Source organism: Pseudophryne corroboree, chromosome 5 (genome assembly GCF_028390025.1).
Source record: "Pseudophryne corroboree isolate aPseCor3 chromosome 5, aPseCor3.hap2, whole genome shotgun sequence".
In the NCBI taxonomy this organism is placed as follows: domain Eukaryota; kingdom Metazoa; phylum Chordata; class Amphibia; order Anura; family Myobatrachidae; genus Pseudophryne; species Pseudophryne corroboree.
The window spans coordinates 671841513-671867995 of NC_086448.1; the positions used below are offsets into that span (position 1 = coordinate 671841513).

The window sequence follows — 26483 nt, forward strand, 5'->3', positions numbered from 1 at the left end:
AAAGCCCAGAGTTGGGCTTTCAGTTCCACTTTTCTAGAAAAGTGAAAAAAGTAATAGAAAAAAAAAAAAAAAAAAGACATCGAAGAGAAAAAAGGGTATAATCCACTGTATATGTCATTGAAAAAACAATACACATTAAAAATGAAAACCAAAAACGCATAGAAGCTACTACGCATAGAAGTCTGCTATTGTTATTCCTAAATTTATACACATATAATTTAAAAGGGATTATCATCACAGTTTTGCAATCTCTATGCTTGATTCATTATGGATCGCTATTGAGGCTGAGAAAGTGATGGTCAGAAATCTGCTATTGCTAAAATTCACATGTGAAGAGCCGCCCAGAAAGGATTAAAGACGCCCACCGATGCTTTTGCAGGTCTGTGTAGGCATTAGCAGATTCGCAATGCATACGCATAAAAGGACACCATCGACATTTGCGGCTGAACCCAGCATACTCAAATCAATGACAATGCAGTCACACTGGGTGCCATGTTTGAGAACGCAGCGACTGCAGATGATGTCAGATACATGCCTCGAAAACAGCCATGACACGCCTGCATTTTCCCGATCACTCCCCACCAATGCCATGTTACCACTCAGAAACGGTCACTTCCCGTCATTCAAAATGTGTTCACTTTACAATTAGGCTGCATACGCAAGGCGATCGCATTTTGCCCTTCACGCACATGCAACGTGTTCGCAGTGCATGTCCAGTTTGCCAATAATTGTTCACCACATACAATCTCATATTTGCAATTGGTAATGAATCAGGCCCTCTATCACCAAAAGACCTATTTAAATCATTTTTTTTTTAAACGGGGCGTGGCTTTATCTGGAAGAGAAGATAGTCGTGTTAGAACAGAGCTCCTGTATAAGTGCTTCTGTATACCATACATAGTCCCCATCAATTGTACATCGGGACCCACCAGCAGTTTAGTACAGCTCCCCTGTGCTGGGTGGGTGGGTTTGCGGAGCCGGCGGGTGCACCCTGCGCCCGTGCGGGTTGCGGCCTACCCTCCTAGCTGGAGCCGGGGACTCGAGCCAGGGACTGACCCGGACCGGAAGTGCCGCGGCGGGACCTTGACCGCGGCCGTAGCCGGCGGAGGCCCTTCTTCTACCCCTCCTGTCAGTACCTCACCTGCCTCTTCTCGGCTCGCCTTGTGCGACGCTCTGCCCGCTAGCCGTGGCGCCCGCTGTGAGACTCCGTGAAGCGGGAGCGTGCGCAGCTGTGCTCCCTGGCGGGCAGCAGCTGGCGATACATCCTCCGCCCGCCCCAGAACCTCCGTTCCCCACTGTAGAGCAGCGGAGGGGGCCCCTTGCCCGCAGGAACGTTCCCCACTTCCACCAATGCAGTAGAAAGGAGCAATGGAACCGGAGCTGTGAGGGCCGGGGATTGGAGTCTGGCAGCGCCATCTCGGAAGCTGGCAGGGTGCCCATGATAGGAGCTGCTGAGCTGTAGGGAGATATTGGGGGTAATTCCAAGTTGATCGCAGCAGGAAATTTTTTAGCAGTTGGGCAAAACCATGTGCACTGCAGGGGGGACAGATATAGGGGTATATGCAATTACCGGCGAATCGCGGCAATTTTTCGCCTGCTTTTTAATTCGACACAATTCGACCGTCGAATTCCGGCAAGTGGGTGCCGGAATTCAACATATTCAATAAAAAACGGATTCGACAGTCCCGCTGTCGAAAAACAGCCGATTTGACGGATTTTGATCCGATTTTTAAAAAATGGGAAAAAACCCGAAAAAAAATTGCGTGGGGTCCCAACTCCAAAGCATAACCAGCCTCGGGCTCTTCGAGCCGGTCCTGGTTCTAAAAATTGGGGGGGAAAACTGACAGGGGATCCCCCGTATTTTTAAAACCAGCACCGGGCTCTGCGCCTGGTGCTGGTGCAAAAAATACGGGGGACAAAAAGAGTAGGGGTCCCCGTATTTTTTACACCAGCATCAGGCTCCACTAGCTGGACAGATAATGCCACAGCCGGGGGTCACTTTTATACAGCGCCCTGCGGCCGTGGCATTAAATATCCAACTAGTCACCCCTGGCCGGGGTACCCTGGGGGAGTGGGGACCCCTTCAATCAAGGGGTCCCCCCCCAGCCACCCAAGGGCCAGGGGTGAAGCCCGAGGCTGTCCCCCCATCCAAGGGCTGCGGATGGGGGGCTGATAGCCTTGAGAAAATTGAAAGAATATTGTTTTTTCCAGTAGTACTACAAGTCCCAGCAAGCCTCCCCCGCAAGCTGGTACTAGGAGAACCACAAGTATCAGCATGCGGGAGAAAAACGGGCCCGCTGGTACCTGTAGTTCTACTGGAAAAAAAATACCCAAATAAAAACAGGACACAGACACCGTGAGAGTAAAACTTTATTTCACACATGTCGACACACACACATACTTACCTATGTTCACACGCCGACCTCTGTCCACGTGTACCTGTGAATAAAATTATACTCACCTCAATCCAGTGTCCGGATCTTTGAAAATAATCCTCGTACTTGGCAAAACAACAAAACGAACACCCGGACCAAACGGACTTAAAGGGGTCCCATGTTTACACATGGGACCCCTTTCCCCGAATGCAGAGACCCCCCCGTGACTGCTGTCACAGAAAGGTCCCTTCAGCCAATCAGCGAGCGCAACGTCCTGGCACTCTGCTATGCGCGTCTGAGCTGTCAGACAGCGCATCGCAAAGCCTCTCCATTATATTCAATGGTGGGAACTTTGCGGTCAGCGGTGAGGTCACCCGCGGTCAGCGGCTGACCGCGGGTAACCCCACCGCTGACCGCAAAGTTCCCACCATTGAAACTAATGGAGGGAGCTGTGCGATGCGCTGTCTGCCAGCAGACGCGCATACAGCCAATCAGGAGAGTGCCACGAAGTAGCGCTTCCTCATTGGCTTGAGACCTTTCTGTGACAGCAGTCACGGGGGGTCTCTGCATTCGGCAAAAGGGGTCCCATGTGTAAACATGGGACCCCTTTCAGTCCGTTTGGTCCGGGTGTTCGTTTTGTTGTTTTGCCAAGTACGAGGATTATTTTAAAAGATCCGGACACTGGATTGAGGTGAGTATAATTTTATTTTCAGGTACACGTGGATTCTACTTGGACAAGTGGACCGAGTCGGCGTGTGAACATAGGTAAGTATGTGTGTCGACATGTGTGAAATAAAGTTTTACTCTCACGGTGTGCGTGTCCTGTTTTTATTTGGGTATTTTTTTTCCAGTAGAACTACAGGTACCAGTGGGCCCGTTTTTCTCCCGCATGCTGGTACTTGTGGTTCTCCAAGTACCAGCTTGTGGGGGAGGCTTGCTGGGACTTGTAATACTACTGGAAAAAACAATATTCTTTCAATTTTCTCAAGGCTATCAGCCCCCCATCCGCAGCCCTTGGATGGGGGGGACAGCCTTGGGCTTCACCCCTGGCCCTTGGGTGGCTGGGGGGGGGACCCCTTGATTGAAGGGGTCCCCACTCCCCCAGGGTACCCCGGCCAGGAGTGACTAGTTGGATATTTAATGCCACGGCCGCAGGGCGCTGTATAAAAGTGACCCCCGGCTGTGGCATTATCTGTCCAGCTAGTGGAGCCTGATGCTGGTGTAAAAAATACGGGGGACCCCTACTCTTTTTGTCCCCCGTATTTTTTGCACCAGCACAAGGCGCAGAGCCCGGTGCTGGTTTTAAAAATACGGGGGATCCCCTGTCATTTTCCCCCCCGGATTTTTAGAACCAGGACCGGCTCGAAGAGCCCGAGGCTGGTTATGCTTAGGAGGGGGGACCCCACGCAATTTTTTTTCTGATTTTTACCATTCCATTTTTAAAAAAAATAATAATAATATTTTAAAAAATATATAAATAATACTTGTGCCTCCAAAATAGACAAACCAAGTACCTAATCCCTTCTAATATAAATAGATATGCTATTACCAATAAAAAAAACACCCCAAAAAACATGTTTTAAAATTTTTTTATTACATTCCGCCACCAAAGTGTGGCGGATTGAAAATGACGAATTTACTGTCTAAAAGCACTGTTGTCGAATTTCCAAACTTCAATTGAATATACTTTTGTCGAATTGCCGCATTTGTACCATTGCAGAAATGTCGAATTTGACAAATGTCGAATTTCAAAAAGTCGAATTTGGAAAGTCCGTTTTTTTGACGAAAAGTACTGAATTGCATTGTCGAATTTTCTTTGGGGCGAAAATGTCCCGTTTTTCGTCATTTTCGGGAATTCGACCGCAATTGCATATACCCCATAACATGTGCAGAGAGAGTTAGATTTGGGTGGGTTATTTTATTTCTGTGCAGCGTAAATACTGGCTGCTTTATTTTTACACTGCAAATTAGATTGCAGATTGAACTCACCACACCCAAATCTAACTCTCTCTGCACATGTTATATCTGGGGGGTCATTCCGAGTTGTTCGCTCGGTAAATTTTTTCGCATTGCAGCTATTTTCCGCTTAGTGCGCATGCGCAATGTCCACAGTGCGATGCGCAAAGTAAATTTGCTATGCAGTTAGGTTTTTTACTCACGGTTTTTTCTTCGTTCTGGTGATCGTAATGTGATTGACAGGAAGTGAGTGTTTCTGGGCGGAAACTGGCCGTTTTATGGGTGTGTGCGAAAAAACGCTACCGTTTCTGGGGAAAACGCGGGAGTGGCTGGAGAAACGGAGGAGTGTCTGGGCGAACACTGGGTGTGTTTATGACGTCAAACCAGGAACAACAAGCACTGAACTGATCGCAGATGCCGAGTAAGTCTCGAGCTACTCAGAAACTGCACAGAGATGTCTTTTCGCTATATTGCGAATCTTTCGTTCGCAATTTAAAGAAGCTAAGATTCACTCCCAGTAGGCGGCGGCTTAGCGTGTGTAAAGCTGCTAAAAGCAGCTTGCGAGCGAACAACTCGGAATGAGGGCCATGGTTTTGCCCAATTGCTAACAGAATTCCTGCTGCGATCAACTTGGAATTACCCCCATTGTCCTGCTGTCAATGTGTGCTACCTGCATCCATTTACATGCTGGATAATTGCTACATACAAACCACCTCCTCCCATACCTCCTTCTTCAGAAATTGTTACATTCATATTCTTTCACCCTTCCATATTAGAACAACTTAGGTGCTTATATCTTCCTAGCATATATATATGATTTTTCCGTCAGTGCACCTAAGTGGTAGGGGACGCAGGGAGGCCCTCCCCCCTACGGGCAGTGATGATGTAAATGCCATCGCAATGTTTTAACCTCTCCCTTGCTCCTGATGCTGTGATACGAATCCTAGCAGCTATCAAGCCGGCATAATTTTGTCTGTCCTCCTAATTCCAATTTGTTTCGTGAACGTCTACTTTAGTGGGATATACCCTCCGGTACTATGCCACCTAAACGCCAGAAAGACCAGACTTCGGTTCATCCGGTTGCTTTCTTAAAACAATCTCCTGCATCCCAAGGTCCGAAAGGGTCTCTCATATCGGATTCCCAGTCCAAACACTCTTCGGGGCGTGATGACACGTCTGCGATCCCCCGTGTGGGTCCGACGAAACTCTCACAACTGGATGTCGATGCACCTCTCACACTCGGCTCTATGCGGCAGCTTCGGACTACCTTCAATGATGATATTACGATGAAAGTTAAGACGGCGCTGCAGTGCTGCCAACAAACGGTCGATGCCATAGGCCAGCGCACGGACCATCTCGAGAATAAGTCTGAGGAGGTAGTGAGGTCCCACAATGAGATGATTACTCAGCTGCAATCTGAAGTCGCGGATCTACGACGGAAGACCTGTGATCTTGAGGATAGGTCACCCCGTAACAACATAAAGCTCCGCGGCATCCCAGAAACGGTCTCCAACTTGGACCTCAAACAATTTGCGACGAATCTCTTCATGAATCTCCTCCCTACCAACTCATTTCCTCATTGACCGCATCCACCGTCTTCCAAAAGCAAAAAATGCTCCAAAGTACGCTCCGAGAGACACCTTGATGAGGACGCATTATTTCCACATCAAAGAACAAATTCTACGGGCAGCTATGCGACCAGATAAACAAGCATCCACCTTGGGAGATCTACAGGTATACGGAGATCTCTCAGCGGCTACTCTAGCTATGCGCCGCTCATTCTGTTCGGTGACCACGGCATTGAGGAGAGCTGATATACCCTATCGCTAGGTATTCCCGACTAAATTACTTGTCAGAAGGAACGGCGCTACAAATGTTATATCTACACCGGAGGCCGGTTTGAGACTTTTGGACTCTTGGAAATTGGAGGAGACACCCGCAAAGGCTCCTAAGACCCTCAAATTGGATCAAGAATGGTCAATTGCAGGCAGGAAATGATGACCCGGCCCAAACAAGAGGGGGGTCTGGCCTATCCAGATATATATTCCTATCAATTAGCATGTCGACTTGCACAAATAGGTGCCTGGTACTCACACTCTGTACATAAATCATGGGTTCACCTCGAACAAGGACTTGCCTCCCCACTCCCCCTGACTGATATTCTACTGCTCCTGAAAAATGAGGGCAAAATATTAACCGCTAGATCTCTCACGGTCCAGTCTACTCGGAAGGCCTGGCTGGAAGTGGTGCTTAGAGGGACAGATATAGCCCTCCCCTCCTCGACCCTCTCACTGACTGGCATAGCCTCCTTGATTCCCGATCTGAGATTCGATGCCTGGATATCCAGGGGAATCTTGTCCCTCCACGATGTAATGGTGGACAACGCCCTGCTTTCTTTTGCTCAAATACAAGAAAAATTATCATTACCGCGTCGAGAATTTTATAAATATTTGCAACTTAGACACTGGCTTCACGGGTATTCCCCATTGCCTAAGCTTATTCAGAATTTCCTTGATACTGGGGAGGGCAGGGGAGGCATCACTAAATGGTATAATTATATTATCAACCCTCGGCTACTACAGAAAGCCCAATTTCAGTTGAAATGGGAGACTGATCTTAGATGCCCCGTCTCGGAGGAGGAATGGGAGACGATCTTCCAAACTTGCTTTAAAATATCTAAATGTGTTTCACATATGGAATTATTTTATAAACTCCTCCACCGTTTATATCTCACTCCTTCCCGTTTACATGCAATGCAACCTTCCACGCCTAATCTTTGTTGACGCAATTGTGGTAATGTCGGCACATTATTGCATGTTTTCTGGGAGTGCCCAACGTTTGCCCAGCTTTGGAACTCTGTTTTTCACCTTATAAGTTTGGTATTGGGCCACCACCTAACCCCGCACCCACGCCTAGCTCTTCTTCATCTCTATTATGGCGACCCTTACGCCGGGCGAACGATATGTATTGGGTCACATACTTACCACCACCAAACATTTAATTGCCCGTCAGTGGCGCTCCCCCGGGGCCCCCCATATAACTGTGATAGAAAAGGCTATACAGTCTCATTGTGAATTTGAAACCGCAGGGGTGGCTTATGCCTCCACTACATCTTGTCCTCTTCTTCGCTGGCATTCATGGACTACCTATTGGCATAAGCGCCCGCCAGATGTAATATATGAAGCGGAGAAACTTAGTTTGACAAACTGACATGCGGATGTTGTTGGATGAGTTCAGCTCCACATGGACTTATTGTTAGATGATTCTCTTGTTATGCTTTACACAATACTGTACATGTTGAATTGTCTGTGTACCCCCTCACCCCTTCCCCCCCCCCCATTTTCTATTCTGTACCCCATTCCCATTTACTTTTGTTCAACTACAAAATAATAAAAATTAATATTGGAAAAAAAAAAAGTCACGAGGGCAGCTGGGCAATGGGCCTAATTCAGATTTGATCGCAGCAGCAAATTTGTTAGCAGATGGACAAAACCATGGGGGTCATTCCGAGTTGATCGCACGCTGCCGATTTGCGCAGCGATCAGGTTACTACTGCGCATGCGTATGCACCGCAATGCGCACGCGCGTCATACGGGTACAAACAGCATCGTTGTTGGGCAATGCTTCTAGCGACTAATCCATTTGCACGGTGATCGCAAGGAGTTTGACAGTAAAATGGGCATTTATGGGTGTCAACTGACCGTTTTGTGGGAGTGGTAGGGAAACCGTAGGCGTGTCCAGGCGTTTGCAGGGCGGACGTCTGACGTCAATTCCGGGACCGGACAGGCTGAAGTGATCGCAAGGGCTGAGTAAAATCAGACCTACTCTGAAACTGCAAAAAACTTTTTCGTCCCGCTCGGTTGCACATGCGATCGCACACTTACAAAGCGAAAATACACTCCCCCGTGGGCGGAGACTCTGCGTTTGCACAGCTGCAAAAAGTAGCTAGCGAGCGATCAACTCGGAATGAGGGCCCATGTGCACTGCAGTGGGGGGCAGATATTGCATGTGCAGAGAGAGTTAGATTTGGGTGGGGTGTGTTCAGGGCTTAAAGTGGTCCTAGAGAGGTGGGGGAACTCATCTCCCCCATGACCCCTCTTGCGTGCGCCAAAAAGGGGTGTGGCTTCACAAGGGAGGGGCGTGGCCACACAAAAGTACCCCCAATTCAAAATAATGCCTCACAGTAGCACAATCTTATTCACATTGCCCTTTACACACACAATGCCCACAATAGCAGAGCCACTTACACTCACAATGCCCACAGCAGTGCTCCCCCTCCTAATTTTAGATTTGATTCACAATATTGCAATATATGTTGAACAAGCTTTGCTCACCTCTCTTATGTCTTCTATGTGTCCCTTCTGCATTCTTGTTTCCTTTGTCTGTCGCTCTCCTCATGAGTCCATATCTTCATCCTAGGTATCCCTTACTCCCTATATGTCTCCTTTGTGTCTGATCAACTGAATCGTCCTCTCCTTTTCTTACCCCTACACCTCGCTCTCACTCACTGTGCCTCACTCCCCCATCTCACCCCCTGCACCTTTCACTCCCTCCCTATCTCACCCCCTGCACCTCTCACTCCCTCCCTATCTATCTATCTCACCCCCTGCACCTCACTCCCTCCTCATCTCACCCCCTGTACCTCTCACTCCCCCACCCCTGCACCTCTCACCCCCTGCACATCTCAATCCCTCCCCATCTCACCCCCTGCTTCTCTCACCCCCTCCCCATCTCACCCACCTGCTTCTCTCACCCCCTCCCCATCTCACCCCCTGCACCTCTCACTCCCTCCCTATCTCACCCCCTGCACCTCTCACTCCTTCCCAATCTCACCCCCTGTACCTCTCACTCCCCACCCCTGCACCTCACTCCTCCATCTTACCCCCTGCACATCTCAATCCCTCCCCATCTCACCCCCTGCTTCAGTGGTCGTGGCCTGGAGCATCAGGTCCCTGCTGCGGTGTAACGCTGGCAGCGGCCGCCAGACTGTACTGGCTCACAGACCAGCTGCTATTGAAAAGAAACAAGGCACTTTGAATCTGACGCCGATTGTGCGCCATTCACGGCTCCCAGACTGCCAGCTAATGAGAAGCTGCCACTTGGCAGCTTCTCATTGGCTGGAGATTGCGCTAGCGATCACTTTCTTCTTTCTACTGGTCGTTGCCCGGCGACGGGTGTCGCTGGGCAACAATGCACGTGTGCATTGCGGGCTCCGCGCATGCGCATTTCCGACCCGTTAACACCGCAGCAACGAACCGCTGCGTGCGAATGGGTCGGAATGACCCCCATGGTTTTATCCAACTGCTAACAAATTTGCTGCTGCGATCAACTCTGAATTACCCCCAATGTTTCCCTGCAATACTGGCAGTAAGCTGCAACTTACCTCATAGCCGAGTGAGGACTAACCAATCTGAGCAGCATTACATATATGAAAATAGAAAATGTGCTTTATACTACTTTGACTTTTACTTTATACTATATTTTAAATGCTTACTTTAATTATTGTTGTTAATCCAGGTCTTCCTACACTGATGCAGCTCTGTGCACCATGCTTTCCGCTCCTTGGGGGTCATTCCGAGTTGATCGCTAGCTGCTTTCGGTCGCTGCGCAGCGATGACGCAAAAAAATGGCACTTCTGCGCATGCGTATGCGGCACAATACGCACGCGCGTCATACTATTACAACAGCCAATGTAGTTTCACACAAGGTGTAGCGAAGCTTTTCAGTCGCAGTGGTTGCCGCTGAGTGATTGACATGAAGAGGGCGTTTCTGAGTGTTCGGAAAAATGCAGGCGTGCCAGGAAAAACGCAGGCATGGCTGGGTGAACGCAGGGCGGGTTCGTGACATCAAAACAGGAACTGAACAGTCTGAAGTGATTGCAAGCGCTGAGTAGGTCTGAAACTACTCGGAAACTGCACAAAATAGTTTTGTAGCCGCTGTGCGATCCTTTCGTTCACACTTCTGCTAAGCTAATATACACTCCCAGGGGGAGGCGGCATAACGTTTGTACGGCTGCTAAAAACTGCTAGCGAGTGATCAAATCGAAATGACCACCCTTGTCCCTGGCTGGGAAGGAAGGAAAGGGGATGGTGCTGCTGCCTGTCTTCTTGTTCCTGCAGCACCAGCACTTTCAGTGACAATGTGTCACTGTCTCAGGTCAAGTGTTGGACCTAGTGAAAGTACGGGTGCTGGCCCATGGTGGCATACAACATCCGTTGCCAGCATTCAGTACAATAAGGATGTCTCTCTTCCAGACCCTACAGGTCCCAGCGCCCTAAGCAGTTGTCAAAAGCTGCCTAATGATAGAGCAGGCCCAGTGTGTGGAAAATGTTTTATTTTGTTCAGTGACCAATGACCATCAGTAATGGGTTACATTTGGTTTTATTTTATATGTAGGGCGAATTCAGGGGTCAGGACCGCCCCTAGACACATTATTATCTGCCTTCCCCATCACGTCACTTCCCCTTTTAACTTAGGGTCAGCCTAAATTCCTCAAGACCACCAAATCAGCCCCAACCTCACCCCACTACCACCTCTTGAATCACAATTTGCTGTACATTGTCCCACTGAAATGTGGCTGAAATGCCAATGGTCAGAATATCAACTGCGCTGTTTATAATCCCTAATGCTACCCCTCCCTCCTAACCCTCCCTTACTGCAGCCTAAACCTATCCCCCCCCCCCCCCACACACACACACACACAGCCTAACCCTCCCCGGCATTCAGAGCCGGATTAAGGCCCCGGGAGGCCTAGGGCACTAAAGAGCAAGGGGCCCCCATGGACTAAAAATAAATATATATATATATATATATATATCCACATCGCTAAGAATCCTCCTCCTTCAGTTCAGCGTGAGGCGCGCCAATGACTGAGCCCAGCTGCCCTGGCTACAACTGTTAGAGCACTCTTCTTAGAGCTGTAATCAGCGCACAACTGCTGTCCGGCTCAGCAAGCCTGCGGCTCAGTCATTGGTGCGCCGCACGCTGAACTGAAGGAGGAGGAGGGACAGGGCAGCGGGGAGCCGGGGCTCGTGAGCGCAGCACCGCAGATCGGATTGAAGAGAGATCCGATCTGTGGTGTGGCAGGGGGCCCTTTTGGTAAGGGGGGCCCGGGGTACGTATCCCTGGGACCCCCCTTAATCTAGCTCTGCCTGCATTGCTTAAACCTGACCCCCCCCCCCCTCCCTTCCCGCAGCCTAAACCTAACACCCCCTCGCCCACAGCCTAACCGTAAAGCTCTCCAGGGGAATGGCTAAACCCACAGTCTAACCCCTCCCCCAGTTGGTTTATCTCTCCGACAGGTCAGCAGTCACTCCACCGGTAGCCCAGCTGTTAGGATGCCGGCGCCGGCATTGTGATCTCATTCGGGATGCCGGCGCCAGCATTCTGATCAGTGTCAGGATTTTGGCGTTGGGATCCTGACCAAATCCCGTCCTACTCCCGTCAGTTACAAAATAAAATATTTTAAAAAATGAGTCGGAATGACAAAAAAGAATAACTTGGCATCAGCCCCCACCAAGTACCGCCCCTAGGCACGTGCCTTGTGGGGAATCCACAAGTGTTTATATGTAATATATGTACCATACAGATCTGTGTTTCACTAATTATAACAGTACCCTTATGTGATGCAAATTACACTATTATATACTGTACAGTGGTAGATTATATAACTTGGACTCCGCAAGCAGCTGTCAATGCACCCCATACACTTTGCCACCATGTATCTCATAAGGATCAGAATACTTTTGCACCCCTAGATATGACATGGGTAACCTAAGTGACTGCCAACCAAACAGTACAATTACTAACAATTAAAAACTTTTTTCTGCCTGCGGGAAATGAAAAATAGGGAGAATAAAATATGGATCAACAGAAAAATGTGACATCCAACCAGGGCTGGACTGGCCATCTGGCATTTCTGGCAAATGCCAGAATGGCCGATGGCCTAATGTGCCATTCTGGTCCGAAAGCCTGGCCAATCAGCTCCGCCTCCCCGTGCTCAGCTCAACCGGCATGCAGAGATACAGGGGCGTGCTGTGAGTCCACGCCCATTTTGAGATGCCGGGGCGCTGTTCTATAGCCCCAGTCAGTACTTGCATCCAATGTAACCGTACAAAGCATTTACCATTGTCTCAATAAAGGTATATGAATTTCCTATTTCCGATCTCTGACCCCATTGTAATCTACATGATACTGTTTTCACTTTTTGATACCATTTAGGATTACACAAATTAAATGTCAGCAATCATTACTTTTATTTCAATATGTATATTTTATACCCAAAGCGCCTGCAGAAGCATGCCTCTACGACTGTACCAGATAGCGCACACCTTTAACCTTGGGAGATAACCCCATCTAACCCTATTCCAATTCTCTGTCACATTACATCATGATTTAGCATCTCACATAGATGTTCTGTTATATATGTTATTTCACTTCTAATGCTAATGATTATGAAACATAAAGACAGCATAAGATTATTAATCAGAGGAAGAACTGCTAAATGTCCTACCCCAGTGTGCAATTCATAAACACCATGCTACAATGCTTTTATCTAACAGACAGTTGGATTTCAATTGGAAGCTGTTGACATTGGTGTAATGCATGAACTGCTCATAGAAAAAGAAAAGCAAACTAATTTACAGCTGGAGAAAGCTGTGGTCGAGGAGGGATCATTCATCAAGAACAAATACATCTTTATAGCCCAGCCGTGGAGAAAAGAAAAAACTGAAATGGTATCCATGACTCTGCGAGTGACAGGTCAGAGCTTTGTGACAAAGAGCTGGGAAAAAAAAGGAAAAGATTTTAGGGACATACTCTATAATACTGTAGGTTGTGTTTTATCTTTGCATTACCGATTCTTCTTTACATAAGGTTGTGGTGAGATCCACTTATCGGGTAAAGGGCTATACAGACTGGGCGATTTCAGCCTTAAAAATAAACGATAACGACACAAAAGTCTTTATCGTTTATTTTTAAGGCTTATATCGTCCAGTGTGTATGGGGTAATATTGGTGACTGATGAACGATGCGCGCTCCCGCACACCATTCAGCGATCACCAATAATGAGCTGACATGCAGCTCAGCCTGTCAATGTCAGGCTGAGCTGCATGATCGGGAATGCCGGCGGTGACGTCACTGAACATTATTGTTGAACGATAACGTTCAGTGTGTACGCACTGTATTGTTGAACGCTGTATCATTCAACGATATAGTCGTCCGTCGCCGGCATTCCACTATCAGGTAGTGTGTACCCGCCCTTATACTGATCTGATTATATCCTGCACTGTGCTCTGCCTTTAGGGGGACATTTACTAAGCAGTGATAAGAGCGGAGAAGTGAGCCAGTAGAGAAGTAGCCTCATCAACCAATCAGCAGCTCTGTATCATTTTATAGTATGCAAATTATAGATGTTACTTCAGTGCTGATTGGTTACCATGGGCAACTTCACCACTGGCTCACTTCTCCGCTCTTATCACTGCTTAGTAAATGTCCCCCTAAGTCTCTAAGTTACTTATATTGGTTCAGTCTCATGTCTATACTGGTCATTGGGATTACCTTGGAATAAATATATATTTTTCAAGCATAAAACAACAGTGATTAAAAAATTACAAAAGGAGGCTATTTTTCCAAATGTATTTATAATATTTACACAAACACACAAAATAACATACCAAAAACCTGTCAGTGCAACATGACTTTATAAACAAACAATAAAGAATGTGTATAGAATTGTATAGAATTTGCTCACCTGTGCAGCATCGAGAGCCTGAATAGATTTAAAGATGATCTAGAACACACAAACGCAGGTAGGAAAACACAAATAGATCACTTAAAAACTCTGTACTAGTTTCATCTGGATGATTTCAACAAGGGTATGGACACTCTGATGAAGTCATCCAGGCAAAATGCCCAGGGTGAACTGTGGTGGCCTCCCGCCTTTTTTTTTTTTTTTTTTTTTTTGCTGCATATGCATCAGTTAGATCTCATTGGAATTTGGAACAAGAGCCAACACTGGACTTTGGTGATCCACTTGTGTTTCTTATCTTAGAATGTTTGATAAACTGAATTTATGCCTCAATCCCTGTGTTGGTTGAAATCCCTGTGGAAATGTCCCTGCAGAGGATAATGTTGCAGTTAAGATAAGCTACAAGTATATGGTATTTGAAGTATTTACCTGTTTTGCCACAATTTATAATCATCATCATTATCAATTGGTTAATGCAATACGAGTGCACATGCACCTCATCTATCTATCTATGGGGCCGATTCAATTGTTTTTTCCCCATGGCCACCACTAGAGGGAGCCCAGTGTCAGAAATTCAATCGTTCTGCCGTTTGAGTACCACCGTTAGGGTGCCCATTTTTAGGGTGACACATTTTTTCTCGCAACCTCCTGAGATGCAAGAAAAAATGTGTGTAAACTGGGCACTTTGGATTTGGATGCACAAAGCAGGGAGTTTAGATGGGTTTAGCCATTTTAAATGGCTAAACCCTGTCTGCTTGGGAACGACATGCGCGATGTGCATGGGCGCTCAAACACAATTGAATTGTGACAGTTGTTTGGGCGTCTAAAAAGTCCCATTTAGACAAGATCTTTACATGTCCCAAAAAATGTAATCGACACCTATCTAATCTAATCTGCAGCTATGACACGGAAACTTCGTTCTCCAGACATCAAAATGACCTAAATTCTCTCCTCTTTTGTCAAAGCCATCTTCAGTTGCCTGCAACAACAAAAAGTGTTGTAACTTCTGAACCATAACTGCTATTTCAAATCTGTTTGCAGCAATAAACTTTTCAGCAAATTCTGATGTTGTGCGATATGTTACACAACCCCTTTTCCATTTGAAAAAAATGACTTAGATTCACGATGGCCCATGTTTGGTACATACCCTAAAAGATAACCCACCTCACCCATACCTTACTGGAGTATTCAGTTTTCCCATTTTTTGCACAGTTTTTGAAGCAAAAGGGTGTGCTGCGACTTTTGAATCACCCTGTATATACAGTATATATATATATATATATTTATTTAGATGACAATAAGACGGTGATTGGGAACCACATGCACGTTCCCATCAGAGCTAGATTGTGGACATGTGGAGAGTGACAGGCTAAGCAATAGCTTCCTCGCTTGGTTTGCCAAAGGTGTGGGATGCTGAGAGTCTATGCTGCTCGTGCATGCAGCCTGAGGGAGATCCCAAGTAGCAGCCACACTTTGGCCTAGCACACCCCTCAGCGGCATGGCTGTTCTGTCATCATGGCAATCCACTAATGACATGAATAATATATATTCAGAATATAATATTTGGGGAAATTAACAGTTTATGGTCATTTCAGGTGACTTTAACTTCTGCACAAACCTGACTTTTGATCAGTATCCATCTATTGTTTTTAGTCAGTACGTCGAATAATTAGTAGCTTGTAAACACATGTTCATATGAAACAAATTTGTTCATGTGTATTATATTCACAATGATATTAAATGTGTATTTTATATATGTTACCATTACAGAAAAGAAAGAATCCAGCAGTTCAGTTTCTTTTCTTTATGAGAGTCAGTCCATGACATCCGGTAATGTATTTGTGATTTATGTTCTATTTGCTTTGTAGCCATTTTATATAGAAACAGATAATTAGATTTTGTATTATTTATTTTGCTATTCTAATAAGTACACAGTAACATAGCTTATGAGGAGAGATTATTACATGTTAATACAACAGAGGAAATATTCAGTATATAATAAGAAAACTATGAGAACTGGATTAGTATATAATTAAGTAAATGGACTAAATCAGTTTATTGGGGGTTATTCAGGTAGCATCGCTAAGCGATGAGACCACAATATCCCCATTGCCAGCGCCACTGCGCACACGCAGATCCCGTCCTGTGCGTGCGCACCAGGCCAATGCGATTGCGATTGGATCGCATTGGCTGCAGACATGTCTGCCTGATTGACAGGCAGATGCATTCGTTGGGGGGCGATGAACCGTTTCCGGGGGTCGGCGTGGGGAAAACGGGCAGGGAAGCTGCGTGACATCACACTCAGCCAACCCCAATGAGAAAATTGGCAGCGGACCGCCTGCATACGCAGGGGGTGGTCCACAGTAGCTGCGACCGCAATTAAATTGCAGTAGCAGCCGCTGGGCAGGCGATAGAAAGGATTGCTTTTTAGCAGAATCTGCAATCCCTACTGAATAACCCCCATAGTAAGAACATTTGCAGTAGGATATACTTTAATACACAGTAACAAAACTAAGTGGACTGGATCAATACATAGTAATAAAATTAAGATGACTGAATCAGTGCATAGTGAAAAACGTAGTAATGGCAGGATTAGTACATTAAAGGATTGAGTTTTGATCCATAGCAACAAACTTTCGAGGATTAAATCAATACATAGTAATAAAACTAAGAACATAAGAACAATACGTATAGTAATTAAACTCAAAGGACTGGATCAGAACATATTAAAAAATGACCTACCACAACTAGATTAGTACATAGTAACAAAGCAAAGACGACTGGATCAATACATTGCAATAAAATAAGATGAGAGGTTTACTGTGTAGCAATAAAACTAAGAAGACTGGATTAGTACATTGAAAAAACTAAGAGGCCTGGATCAGAACATACAGTACTGTGGGAATACAATAGGATGACAAGATCATTGCATTGTACATTATACAGGGCGCAGTATGATATATCGGCAGATGGGATGCTGGCTTTCAGTATACCGACAGCGGCATCCCGCCTGCTGGTATACTGGCAGAAAGACAGCGGGTCCCCTTGCTGCGCTCGCCACACTTTGGCTCCCACTCAGTTGGTGGCGTGGACCTGCCAACCAAGTGGGAAATACTTACTGGGTAGGGGGGGTGTCGGGATTTTGACCGCCGGTAAAATGATGGACGTCGGGATTCTGGCGTCGGTTTCCTGAATGCTGCCATTTTGAATACATCCGTAATACAACTAAAGGGACTGATTTAATTAATAAATAGGAATAAAACTTATGACAGGGTCATTGTATTGTAATAAAAGTAAGGGTACCACATCAGTATACTGTATAGTAATAGCGCTAAGAGTACTGGGTTACTGCAAGTAGTAAAACTAAGATGACAGGGTCATTGCATTGCGATAAAGCTAAAATGACTAGATAGGGAAATAGTACAAGCCTAAAAGGACTGGATCAGTTCATAGTAAAAAAGCTATGTAGACAAGATAAAATGAGAAAAGAGAAATGGATGAGTATATACATTAGTAATAAGCACCATTGTATATGTGTTTCCTTTGTTGAATTGCACGTCTTCAAAAAAAAAACAACCAACACTCTACTTCTTTAAGTAGGGGGCTACGAAACCCCCAGCCCAGAGAGGAGAGGAAAGTACAGGAAGCCAGCTTTCTGCCTATCGCAGCCCGGTCTGGAAGTCCCGGAGGGAGGAAACACCTCCCAATGGTACTGCCTTGCACTAGACATTTTAGCGCTGTGTGCAAGAAACAGCATCTGTGCCCCCCCCCCCCCCATACGTAAAATAGGGCCAATTCATATTACGCTGCACCATAGTCTCCATTACTGAAATTACAGCAGGCAGCGTCCCCTTTTACACATTACGGCAGGCAGAGCCCCCATTTACACATTACGGCAGGCAGAGCCCCCATTTACACATTACGGCAGGCAGAGTACCCTTTTACACATTACGGCAGGCAGAGCACCCTTTTACACATTACGGCAGGCAGAGCTCCCTTTTACACATTACGGCAGGCTCCGGCAGCAGCAACTCTGACTCTGAGATGGGGGAGGGGAGAGGGAGGCAGCGGTGTGTACACGGTAGGATGCCAGCACCCAGCCACAGCGCCATGGACCATGTACAAGAGCAGCTACAGTATTGGATTGTGCAGTGCACTCCCACCCCGGAAGTATTCCTCACACTGTAATGCCCCTTATACATTACGCCACACACAGTAATGCTCCCTACACATTACGCCACACACAGTAATGCTCCCTACACATTACGCCACACACAGTAATGCTCCCTACACATTACGCCACACACAGTAATGCCCCTTACACATTATGCAACACACAGCGATACCCCTTACACATTACGCAACACACAGTAATGCTCCTTACACATTATGTCTCACACCATTATGCCCATTATACATTCTGCCACACATTGTAATGACCCTTACACCTTATGAGACACACCGTAATGCCTTACACATTATGCCACACATTGTAATACCCAATACACCACACTCCATAATGGCCATTACAAAATGCACAGTAATACCCTTTGCACATTACATCTCACACTGCAATACCCTTTACATATTGCGCCACACACCGTAATGCCCCTCACACATTATGTCTTACACCACAATACCCTTTACACATTACGCCACACACTGTAATGTCCTTTTGCACATTGTGCACCACACTCTAATGCCTATTACACATTGCATCTCACACCGTCATGCCCTTTACACATGGCAGCCTCAAACTTACCAGGAGTCATGTTGAGAGAGAGAGAGAGAGAGGCATGGGGGGAGAGAGAGAAAGACAGGAGAGGCATGGGGGAAAGAGGCATGGGTAGGGAGGGAGGGAGAGAGTCATGTAAGAGAGAGAGAGAGGGGGGAGAAACGTGGAGAGAGAGACATGACAGCCTCATACTTACCAGGTTGGGTTCTCTTTGATGCAGCTCCCCCCACTTCCTTGTACTGTATTTCTCGTTGTCAAGTGTTACATGTGCTTAGCGTTGACCTGGCTGGCCACAGCAGTTACGGAACTCCATCTCCCAATCCCGGACTGATTGTGGGGGTTTTAGCAATCCCCGCTCCCTCCCCCATATACTCTACAGTGCTGCAGTGGATACTGTGACCGGGAGCTTCCGCATCACACTGTTCACCCTAGCTAAGCGATCATCCGCCAGGGCCAACCAGCATGTTCCTATCACTGCAGAAGCCCGTGATTACACGATTTTCCTCTGCAGCTGCATTCCGGGGATCCCCTGATCCTCTCCTGCCGCTAGCAGCCCGGCAACCTCCTGAGCAGCTCAGGAGGTTGCCGGGCTGCTAGCGGCAGGAGAGGATTGGGGGATCCCCGGAATTCATCTGCATTGGAAATCGTGACTCTACAACCAGAAGCAGCATGGCCGCGGACTGCTCCTTACCACGCTGGATATGCGGGGCACACAATCAAGCACGCCGCTGATCATCTGCACTAAACCCCCGGACTGTACTACAGCTCAGTGCTATCTAAGATATCTATCTATCTAAGATTGCGCTGGACTGCAGTACAGTCTGGGGGTTTAGTGCATATGATCTGCAGGGTGCTTGATTGTGTGCCCCGCATCTCCAGAATGGTAAGCAGCAGTCCGTGGCCGGGCTGCTTCCAGGTGTAGGGCCAGGGGTCTGACTCTTGAGGCTGGGGAGGGGAGAGTGATGCGGCAGGTATACATGGGAGGATAACCTAGCCGCAGGCAGCAACAAACAGCCCTGTCAGCGGGCAGCACATGCTTAAATTGCTTAGCCGTAAATCCGCTACTGATGCGGGCGGCCCTGTGTTTGTGCCAGCGGATGCGCCCACAGTGCAGATGCGCTGTGTGCAACGCACCGCTGGCACACACCTAGTTACCGCCCTGCTGCCTTGTGTATCTGTGACTGGCAGGTAGGGCTTCCAATAGGAAGTCACTGCCAGTCACAGTGAAGCCAGTGCAGTCACAGACTACATCTGGTTTCAGTGACACTGAGAGGAGTGGCGGATTTTACCTGGGGGGGCTGCCCATAGGTAAAATCCACCACTAGTTAAAGTGAACAAATGGTGGTTTGTGCCAGTTAGTGGGCAGCTCCATGTGTATGATGCATCAGATGTCATCATTACTCCTCTGCTCACTCAGGGCATGATTTAGAGCTGCATCCAAGACAGTGGCATTGCAGATGCATTACGTACTCTGGACTAAGGGGGTCATTCCGAGTTGATTGTAGCTGTGCTACGATCAGGCACTCAGAAATGCGGGAGGACGCCCAGCATAGGGCTAGTTCGCCCTGCATATCAGTGCTGCCCCCCCTCCCCCACACACACACACACAGAAGTGCAAAAGCATCGCACAGCGGCGATGCTTTTGCATTTGAGAAGTAACTCCCGGCCAGCGCAGCTCCTGCGGCTGGCCAGGAGAACCTCTTTGCTGCCCCTGGTCACAGTGGCTGCGTGTGACATCATGCAGCCGCTGCGGCCCACCCCCCACACGGTCCAGCCACGCCTCGTTGGCCAGACCGCGCCCCAAAAATGGTGGCCAAATGTCGCCGTGCCGCCCCCTCCCGCCCGGCGACCGCCTCTGCCTGTCAATCAGGCAGAGGCGATCGCTAGGGAACGACGGCCTTCGGCCGTCCGGCATGCGCCGGTGCACTGCGGCATGCGCAGTTCCGACCCGATTGCTGCGCTGCGATAAACTGCAGCGAGTGATTGGATAGGAATGACCCCCTAAATTTGGATCTTGGCTGCACTGCCCCCAACCACCAGCTTGTGAACTCAGTCATCATCACTGTGAGCGCATTTTCACCAGCCCTGTACCTGGTGCAAGAGATCCAACTGAAATCTGCGTGCACTGGCATCTGGAGAACACACAGTTCCGCCTAAAGTGCAAAACCCCCAGAACATTTTGCCTGTGTGTAAAAGCCCAGTTTCCTCCCAGTTACTGTACACTCATTTAGAGATGCGACTAAATACAGACGATTCTGAATCACCCTAAGTTTATCAAAGTCACTTGCTCCCGGCATGGGCACATGCGCAGTGCAGAAAACACAGGTCCATCTGCAAAGCGGACTTTCATGCTAATTTAAATCAGTGTTCACTAAGGTGTGTGGGTTTGGCAATGTCATTACAACTAGAGATGAGCGCCGGAAATTTTTCGGGTTTTGTGTTTTGGTTTTGGGTTCGGTTCCGCGGCCGTGTTTTGGGTTCGACCGCGTTTTGGCAAAACCTCACCGAATTTTTTTTGTCGGATTCGGGTGTGTTTTGGATTCGGGTGTTTTTTTCCAAAAAACCTAAAAAACAGCTTAAATCATAGAATTTGGCGGTCATTTTGATCCCAAAGTATTATTAACCTCAAAAACCATAATTTCCACTCATTTTCAGTCTATTCTGAATACCTCACACCTCACAATATTATTTTTAGTCCTAAAATTTGCACCGAGGTCGCTGTGTGAGTAAGATAAGCGACCCTAGTGGCCGACACAAACACCGGGCCCATCTAGGAGTGGCACTGCAGTGTCACGCAGGATGGCCCTTCCAAAAAACCCTCCCCAAACAGCACATGACGCAAAGAAAAAAAGAGGCGCAATGAGGTAGCTGTGTGAGTAAGATTAGCGACCCTAGTGGCCGACACAAACACCGGGCCCATCTAGGAGTGGCACTGCAGTGTCACGCAGGATGTCCCTTCCAAAAAACCCTCCCCAAACAGCACATGACGCAAAGAAAAAGAAAAGAAAAAAGAGGTGCAAGATGGAATTGTCCTTGGGCCCTCCCACCCACCCTTATGTTGTATAAACAGGACATGCACACTTTAACCAACCCATCATTTCAATGACAGGGTCTGCCACACGACTGTGACTGATATGACGGGTTGGTTTGGACCCCCACCAAAAAAGAAGCAATTAATCTCTCCTTGCACAAACTGGCTCTACAGAAGCAAGATGTCCACCTCATCATCATCCTCCGATATATCACCGTGTACATCCCCCTCCTCACAGATTATCAATTCGTCCCCACTGGAATCCACCATCTCAGCTCCCTGTGTACTTTGTGGAGGCAATTGCTGCTGGTCAATGTCTCCACGGAGGAATTGATTATAATTCATTTTAATGAACATCATCTTCTCCACATTTTCTGGATGTAACCTCGTACGCCGATTGCTGACAAGGTGAGCGGCGGCACTAAACACTCTTTCGGAGTACACACTTGTGGGAGGGCAACTTAGGTAGAATAAAGCCAGTTTGTGCAAGGGCCTCCAAATTGCCTCTTTTTCCTGCCAGTATAAGTACGGACTGTGTGACGTGCCTACTTGGATGCGGTCACTCATATAATCCTCCACCATTCTTTCAATGGTGAGAGAATCATATGCAGTGACAGTAGACGACATGTCCGTAATCGTTGTCAGGTCCTTCAGTCCGGACCAGATGTCAGCATCAGCAGTCGCTCCAGACTGCCCTGCATCACCGCCAGCGGGTGGGCTCGGAATTCTGAGCCTTTTCCTCGCACCCCCAGTTGCGGGAGAATGTGAAGGAGGAGATGTTGTTGACAGGTCGCGTTCCGCTTGACTTGACAATTTACTCACCAGCAGGTGTTTGAACCCCAGCAGACTTGTGTCTGCCGGAAAGAGAGATCCAAGGTAGGCTTTAAATCTAGGATCGAGCACGGTGGCCAAAATGTAGTGCTCTGATTTCAACAGATTGACCACCCGTGAATCCTTGTTAAGCGAATTAAGGGCTCCATCCACAAGTCCCACATGCCTAGCGGAATCGCTCCGTGTTAGCTCCTCCTTCAATGTCTCCAGCTTCTTCTGCAAAAGCCTGATGAGGGGAATGACCTGACTCAGGCTGGCAGTGTCTGAACTGACTTCACGTGTGGCAAGTTCAAAGGGCATCAGAACCTTGCACAACGTTGAAATCATTCTCCACTGCGCTTGAGACAGGTGCATCCCACCTCCTATATCGTGCTCAATTGTATAGGCTTGAATGGCCTTTTGCTGCTCCTCCAACCTCTGAAGCATATACAGGGTTGAATTCCACCTCGTTACCACTTCTTGCTTCAGATGATGGCAGGGCAGGTTCAGTAGTTTTTGGTGGTGCTCCAGTTTTCTGTACGTGGTGCCTGTACGCCGAAAGTGTCCCGCAATTCTTCTGGCCACCGACAGCATCTCTTGCACGCCCCTGTCGTTTTTAAAAAAATTCTGCACCACCAAATTCAAGGTATGTGCAAAACATGGGACGTGCTGGAATTGGCCCAGATTTAATGCACACACAATATTGCTGGCGTTGTCCGATGCCACAAATCCACAGGAGAGTCCAATTGGGGTAAGCCATTCCGCGATGATCTTCCTCAGTTGCCGTAAGAGGTTTTCAGCTGTGTGCGTATTCTGGAAACCGGTGATACAAAGCGTAGCCTGCCTAGGAAAGAGTTGGCGTTTGCGAGATGCTGCTACTGGTGCCGCCGCTGCTGTTCTTGCGGCGGGAGTCCATACATCTACCCAGTGGGCTGTCACAGTCATATAGTCCTGACCCTGCCCTGCTCCACTTGTCCACATGTCCGTGGTTAAGTGGACATTGGGTACAGCTGCATTTTTTAGGACACTGGTGACTCTTTTTCTGAGGTCTGTGTACATTTTCGGTATCGCCTGCCTAGAGAAATGGAACCTAGATGGTATTTGGTACCGGGGACACAGTACCTCCAACAAGTCTCTAGTTGGCTCTGCAGTAATGATGGATACCGGAACCACGTTTCTCACCACCCAGGATGTCAAGGCCTCAGTTATCCGCTTTGCAGTAGGATGACTGCTGTGATATTTCATCTTCCTCGCAAAGGACTGTTGGACAGTCAATTGCTTGGTGGAAGTAGTAAAAGTGGTCTTACGACTTCCCCTCTGGGATGACCATCGACTCCCAGCAGCAACAACAGCAGCGCCAGCAGCAGTAGGCGTTACACGCAAGGATGCATCGGAGGAATCCCAGGCAGGAGAGGACTCGTCAGAATTGCCAGTGACATGGCCTGCAGGACTATTGGCATTCCTGGGGAAGGAGGAAATTGACACTGAGGGAGTTGGTGGGGTGGTTTGCGTGAGCTTGGTTACAAGAGGAAGGGATTTACTGGTCAGTGGACTGCTTCCGCTGTCGGCCCAAGTTTTTGAACTTGTCACTGACTTATTATGAATGCGCTGCAGGTGACGTATAAGGGAGGATGTTCCGAGGTGGTTAACGTCCTTACCCCTACTTATTACAGCTTGACAAAGGGAACACACGGCTTGACACCTGTTGTCCGCATTTCTGGTGAAATACTTCCACACCGAAGAGCTGATTTTTTGGGTATTTTCACCAGGCATGTCAACGGCCATATTCCTACCACGGACAACAGGTGTCTCCCCGGGTGCCTGACTTAAACAAACCACCTCACCATCAGAATCCTCCTGGTCAATTTCCTCCCCAGCGCCAGCAACACCCATATCCTCCTCATCCTGGTGTACTTCAACACTGACATCTTCAATCTGACTATCAGGAACTGGACTGCGGGTGCTCCTTCCATCACTTGCAGGGGGCGTGCAAATGGTGGAAGGCGCATGCTCTTCACGTCCAGTGTTGGGAAGGTCAGGCATCGCAACCGACACAATTGGAGTCGGACTCTCCTTGTGGATTTGGGATTTCGAAGAACGCACAGTTCTTTGCGGTGCTACTGCTTTTGCCAGCTTTAGTCTTTTCATTTTTCTAGCGAGAGGCTGAGTGCTTCCATCCTCATGTGAAGCTGAACCACTAGCCATGAACATAGGCCAGGGCCTCAGCCGTTCCTTGCCACTCCGTGTGGTAAATGGCATATTGGCAAGTTTACGCTTCTCCTCCGACAATTTTATTTTAGGTTTTGGAGTCCTTTTTTTACTGATATTTGGTGTTTTGGATTTGACATGCTCTGTACTATGACATTGGGCATCGGCCTTGGCAGACGACGTTGCTGGCATTTCATCGTCTCGGCCATGACTAGTGGCAGCAGCTTCAGCACGAGGTGGAAGTGGATCTTGATCTTTCCCTAATTTTGGAACCTCAACATTTTTGTTCTCCATATTTTAATAGGCACAACTAAAAGGCACCTCAGGTAAACAATGGAGATGGATGGATTGGATACTAGTATACAATTATGGACGGACTGCCGAGTGCCGACACAGAGGTAGCCACAGCCGTGAACTACCGCACTGTACTGTGTCTGCTGCTAATATATAGACTGGTTGATAAAGAGATAGTATACTCGTAACTAGTATGTATGTATAAAGAAAGAAAAAAAAAACACGGTTAGGTGGTATATACAATTATGGACGGACTGCCGAGTGCCGACACAGAGGTAGCCACAGCCGTGAACTACCGCACTGTACTGTGTCTGCTGCTAATATATAGACTGGTTGATAAAGAGATAGTATACTCGTAACTAGTATGTATGTATAAAGAAAGAAAAAAAAAACACGGTTAGGTGGTATATACAATTATGGACGGGCTGCCGAATGCCGACACAGAGGTAGCCACAGCCGTGAACTACCGCACTGTACTGTGTCTGCTGCTAATATAGACTGGTTGATAAAGAGATAGTATACTCGTAACTAGTATGTATGTATAAAGAAAGAAAAAAAAACCACGGTTAGGTGGTATATACAATTATGGACGGGCTGCCGAGTGCCGACACAGAGGTAGCCACAGCCGTGAACTACCGCACTGTACTGTGTCTGCTGCTAATATAGACTGGTTGATAAAGAGATAGTATACTCGTAACTAGTATGTATGTATAAAGAAAGAAAAAAAAACCACGGTTAGGTGGTATATACAATTATGGACGGGCTGCCGAGTGCCGACACAGAGGTAGCCACAGCCGTGAACTACCGCACTGTACTGTGTCTGCTGCTAATATAGACTGGTTGATAAAGAGATAGTATACTCGTAACTAGTATGTATGTATAAAGAAAGAAAAAAAAACCACGGTTAGGTGGTATATACAATTATGGACGGGCTGCCGAGTGCCGACACAGAGGTAGCCACAGCCGTGAACTACCGCACTGTACTGTGTCTGCTGCTAATATATAGACTGGTTGATAAAGAGATAGTATACTCGTAACTAGTATGTATGTATAAAGAAAGAAAAAAAACCCACGGTTAGGTGGTATATACAATTATGGACGGGCTGCCGAGTGCCGACACAGAGGTAGCCACAGCCGTGAACTACCGCACTGTACTGTGTCTGCTGCTAATATAGACTGGTTGATAAAGAGATAGTATACTCGTAACTAGTATGTATGTATAAAGAAAGAAAGAAAACCCACGGTTAGGTGGTATATACAATTATGGACGGGCTGCCGAGTGCCGACACAGAGGTAGCCACAGCCGTGAACTACCGCACTGTACTG

The 26483-nt window shown here is 47.5% G+C and overlaps 1 protein-coding gene across 1 annotated transcript in view; it reads left to right on the top strand.

Moving 5' to 3' along the window:
- Positions 1 to 26483, top strand: part of RP1 (RP1 axonemal microtubule associated) — a 1008071-nt gene that overhangs the window by 825201 nt on the left and 156387 nt on the right. The window contains exons 49-50 of the mRNA XM_063923729.1: positions 12893 to 13091; positions 15850 to 15909. Coding sequence (XP_063779799.1) covers positions 12893 to 13091; positions 15850 to 15909 — 259 coding nt within the window. The remainder of the gene's footprint in view (positions 1 to 12892; positions 13092 to 15849; positions 15910 to 26483) is intronic.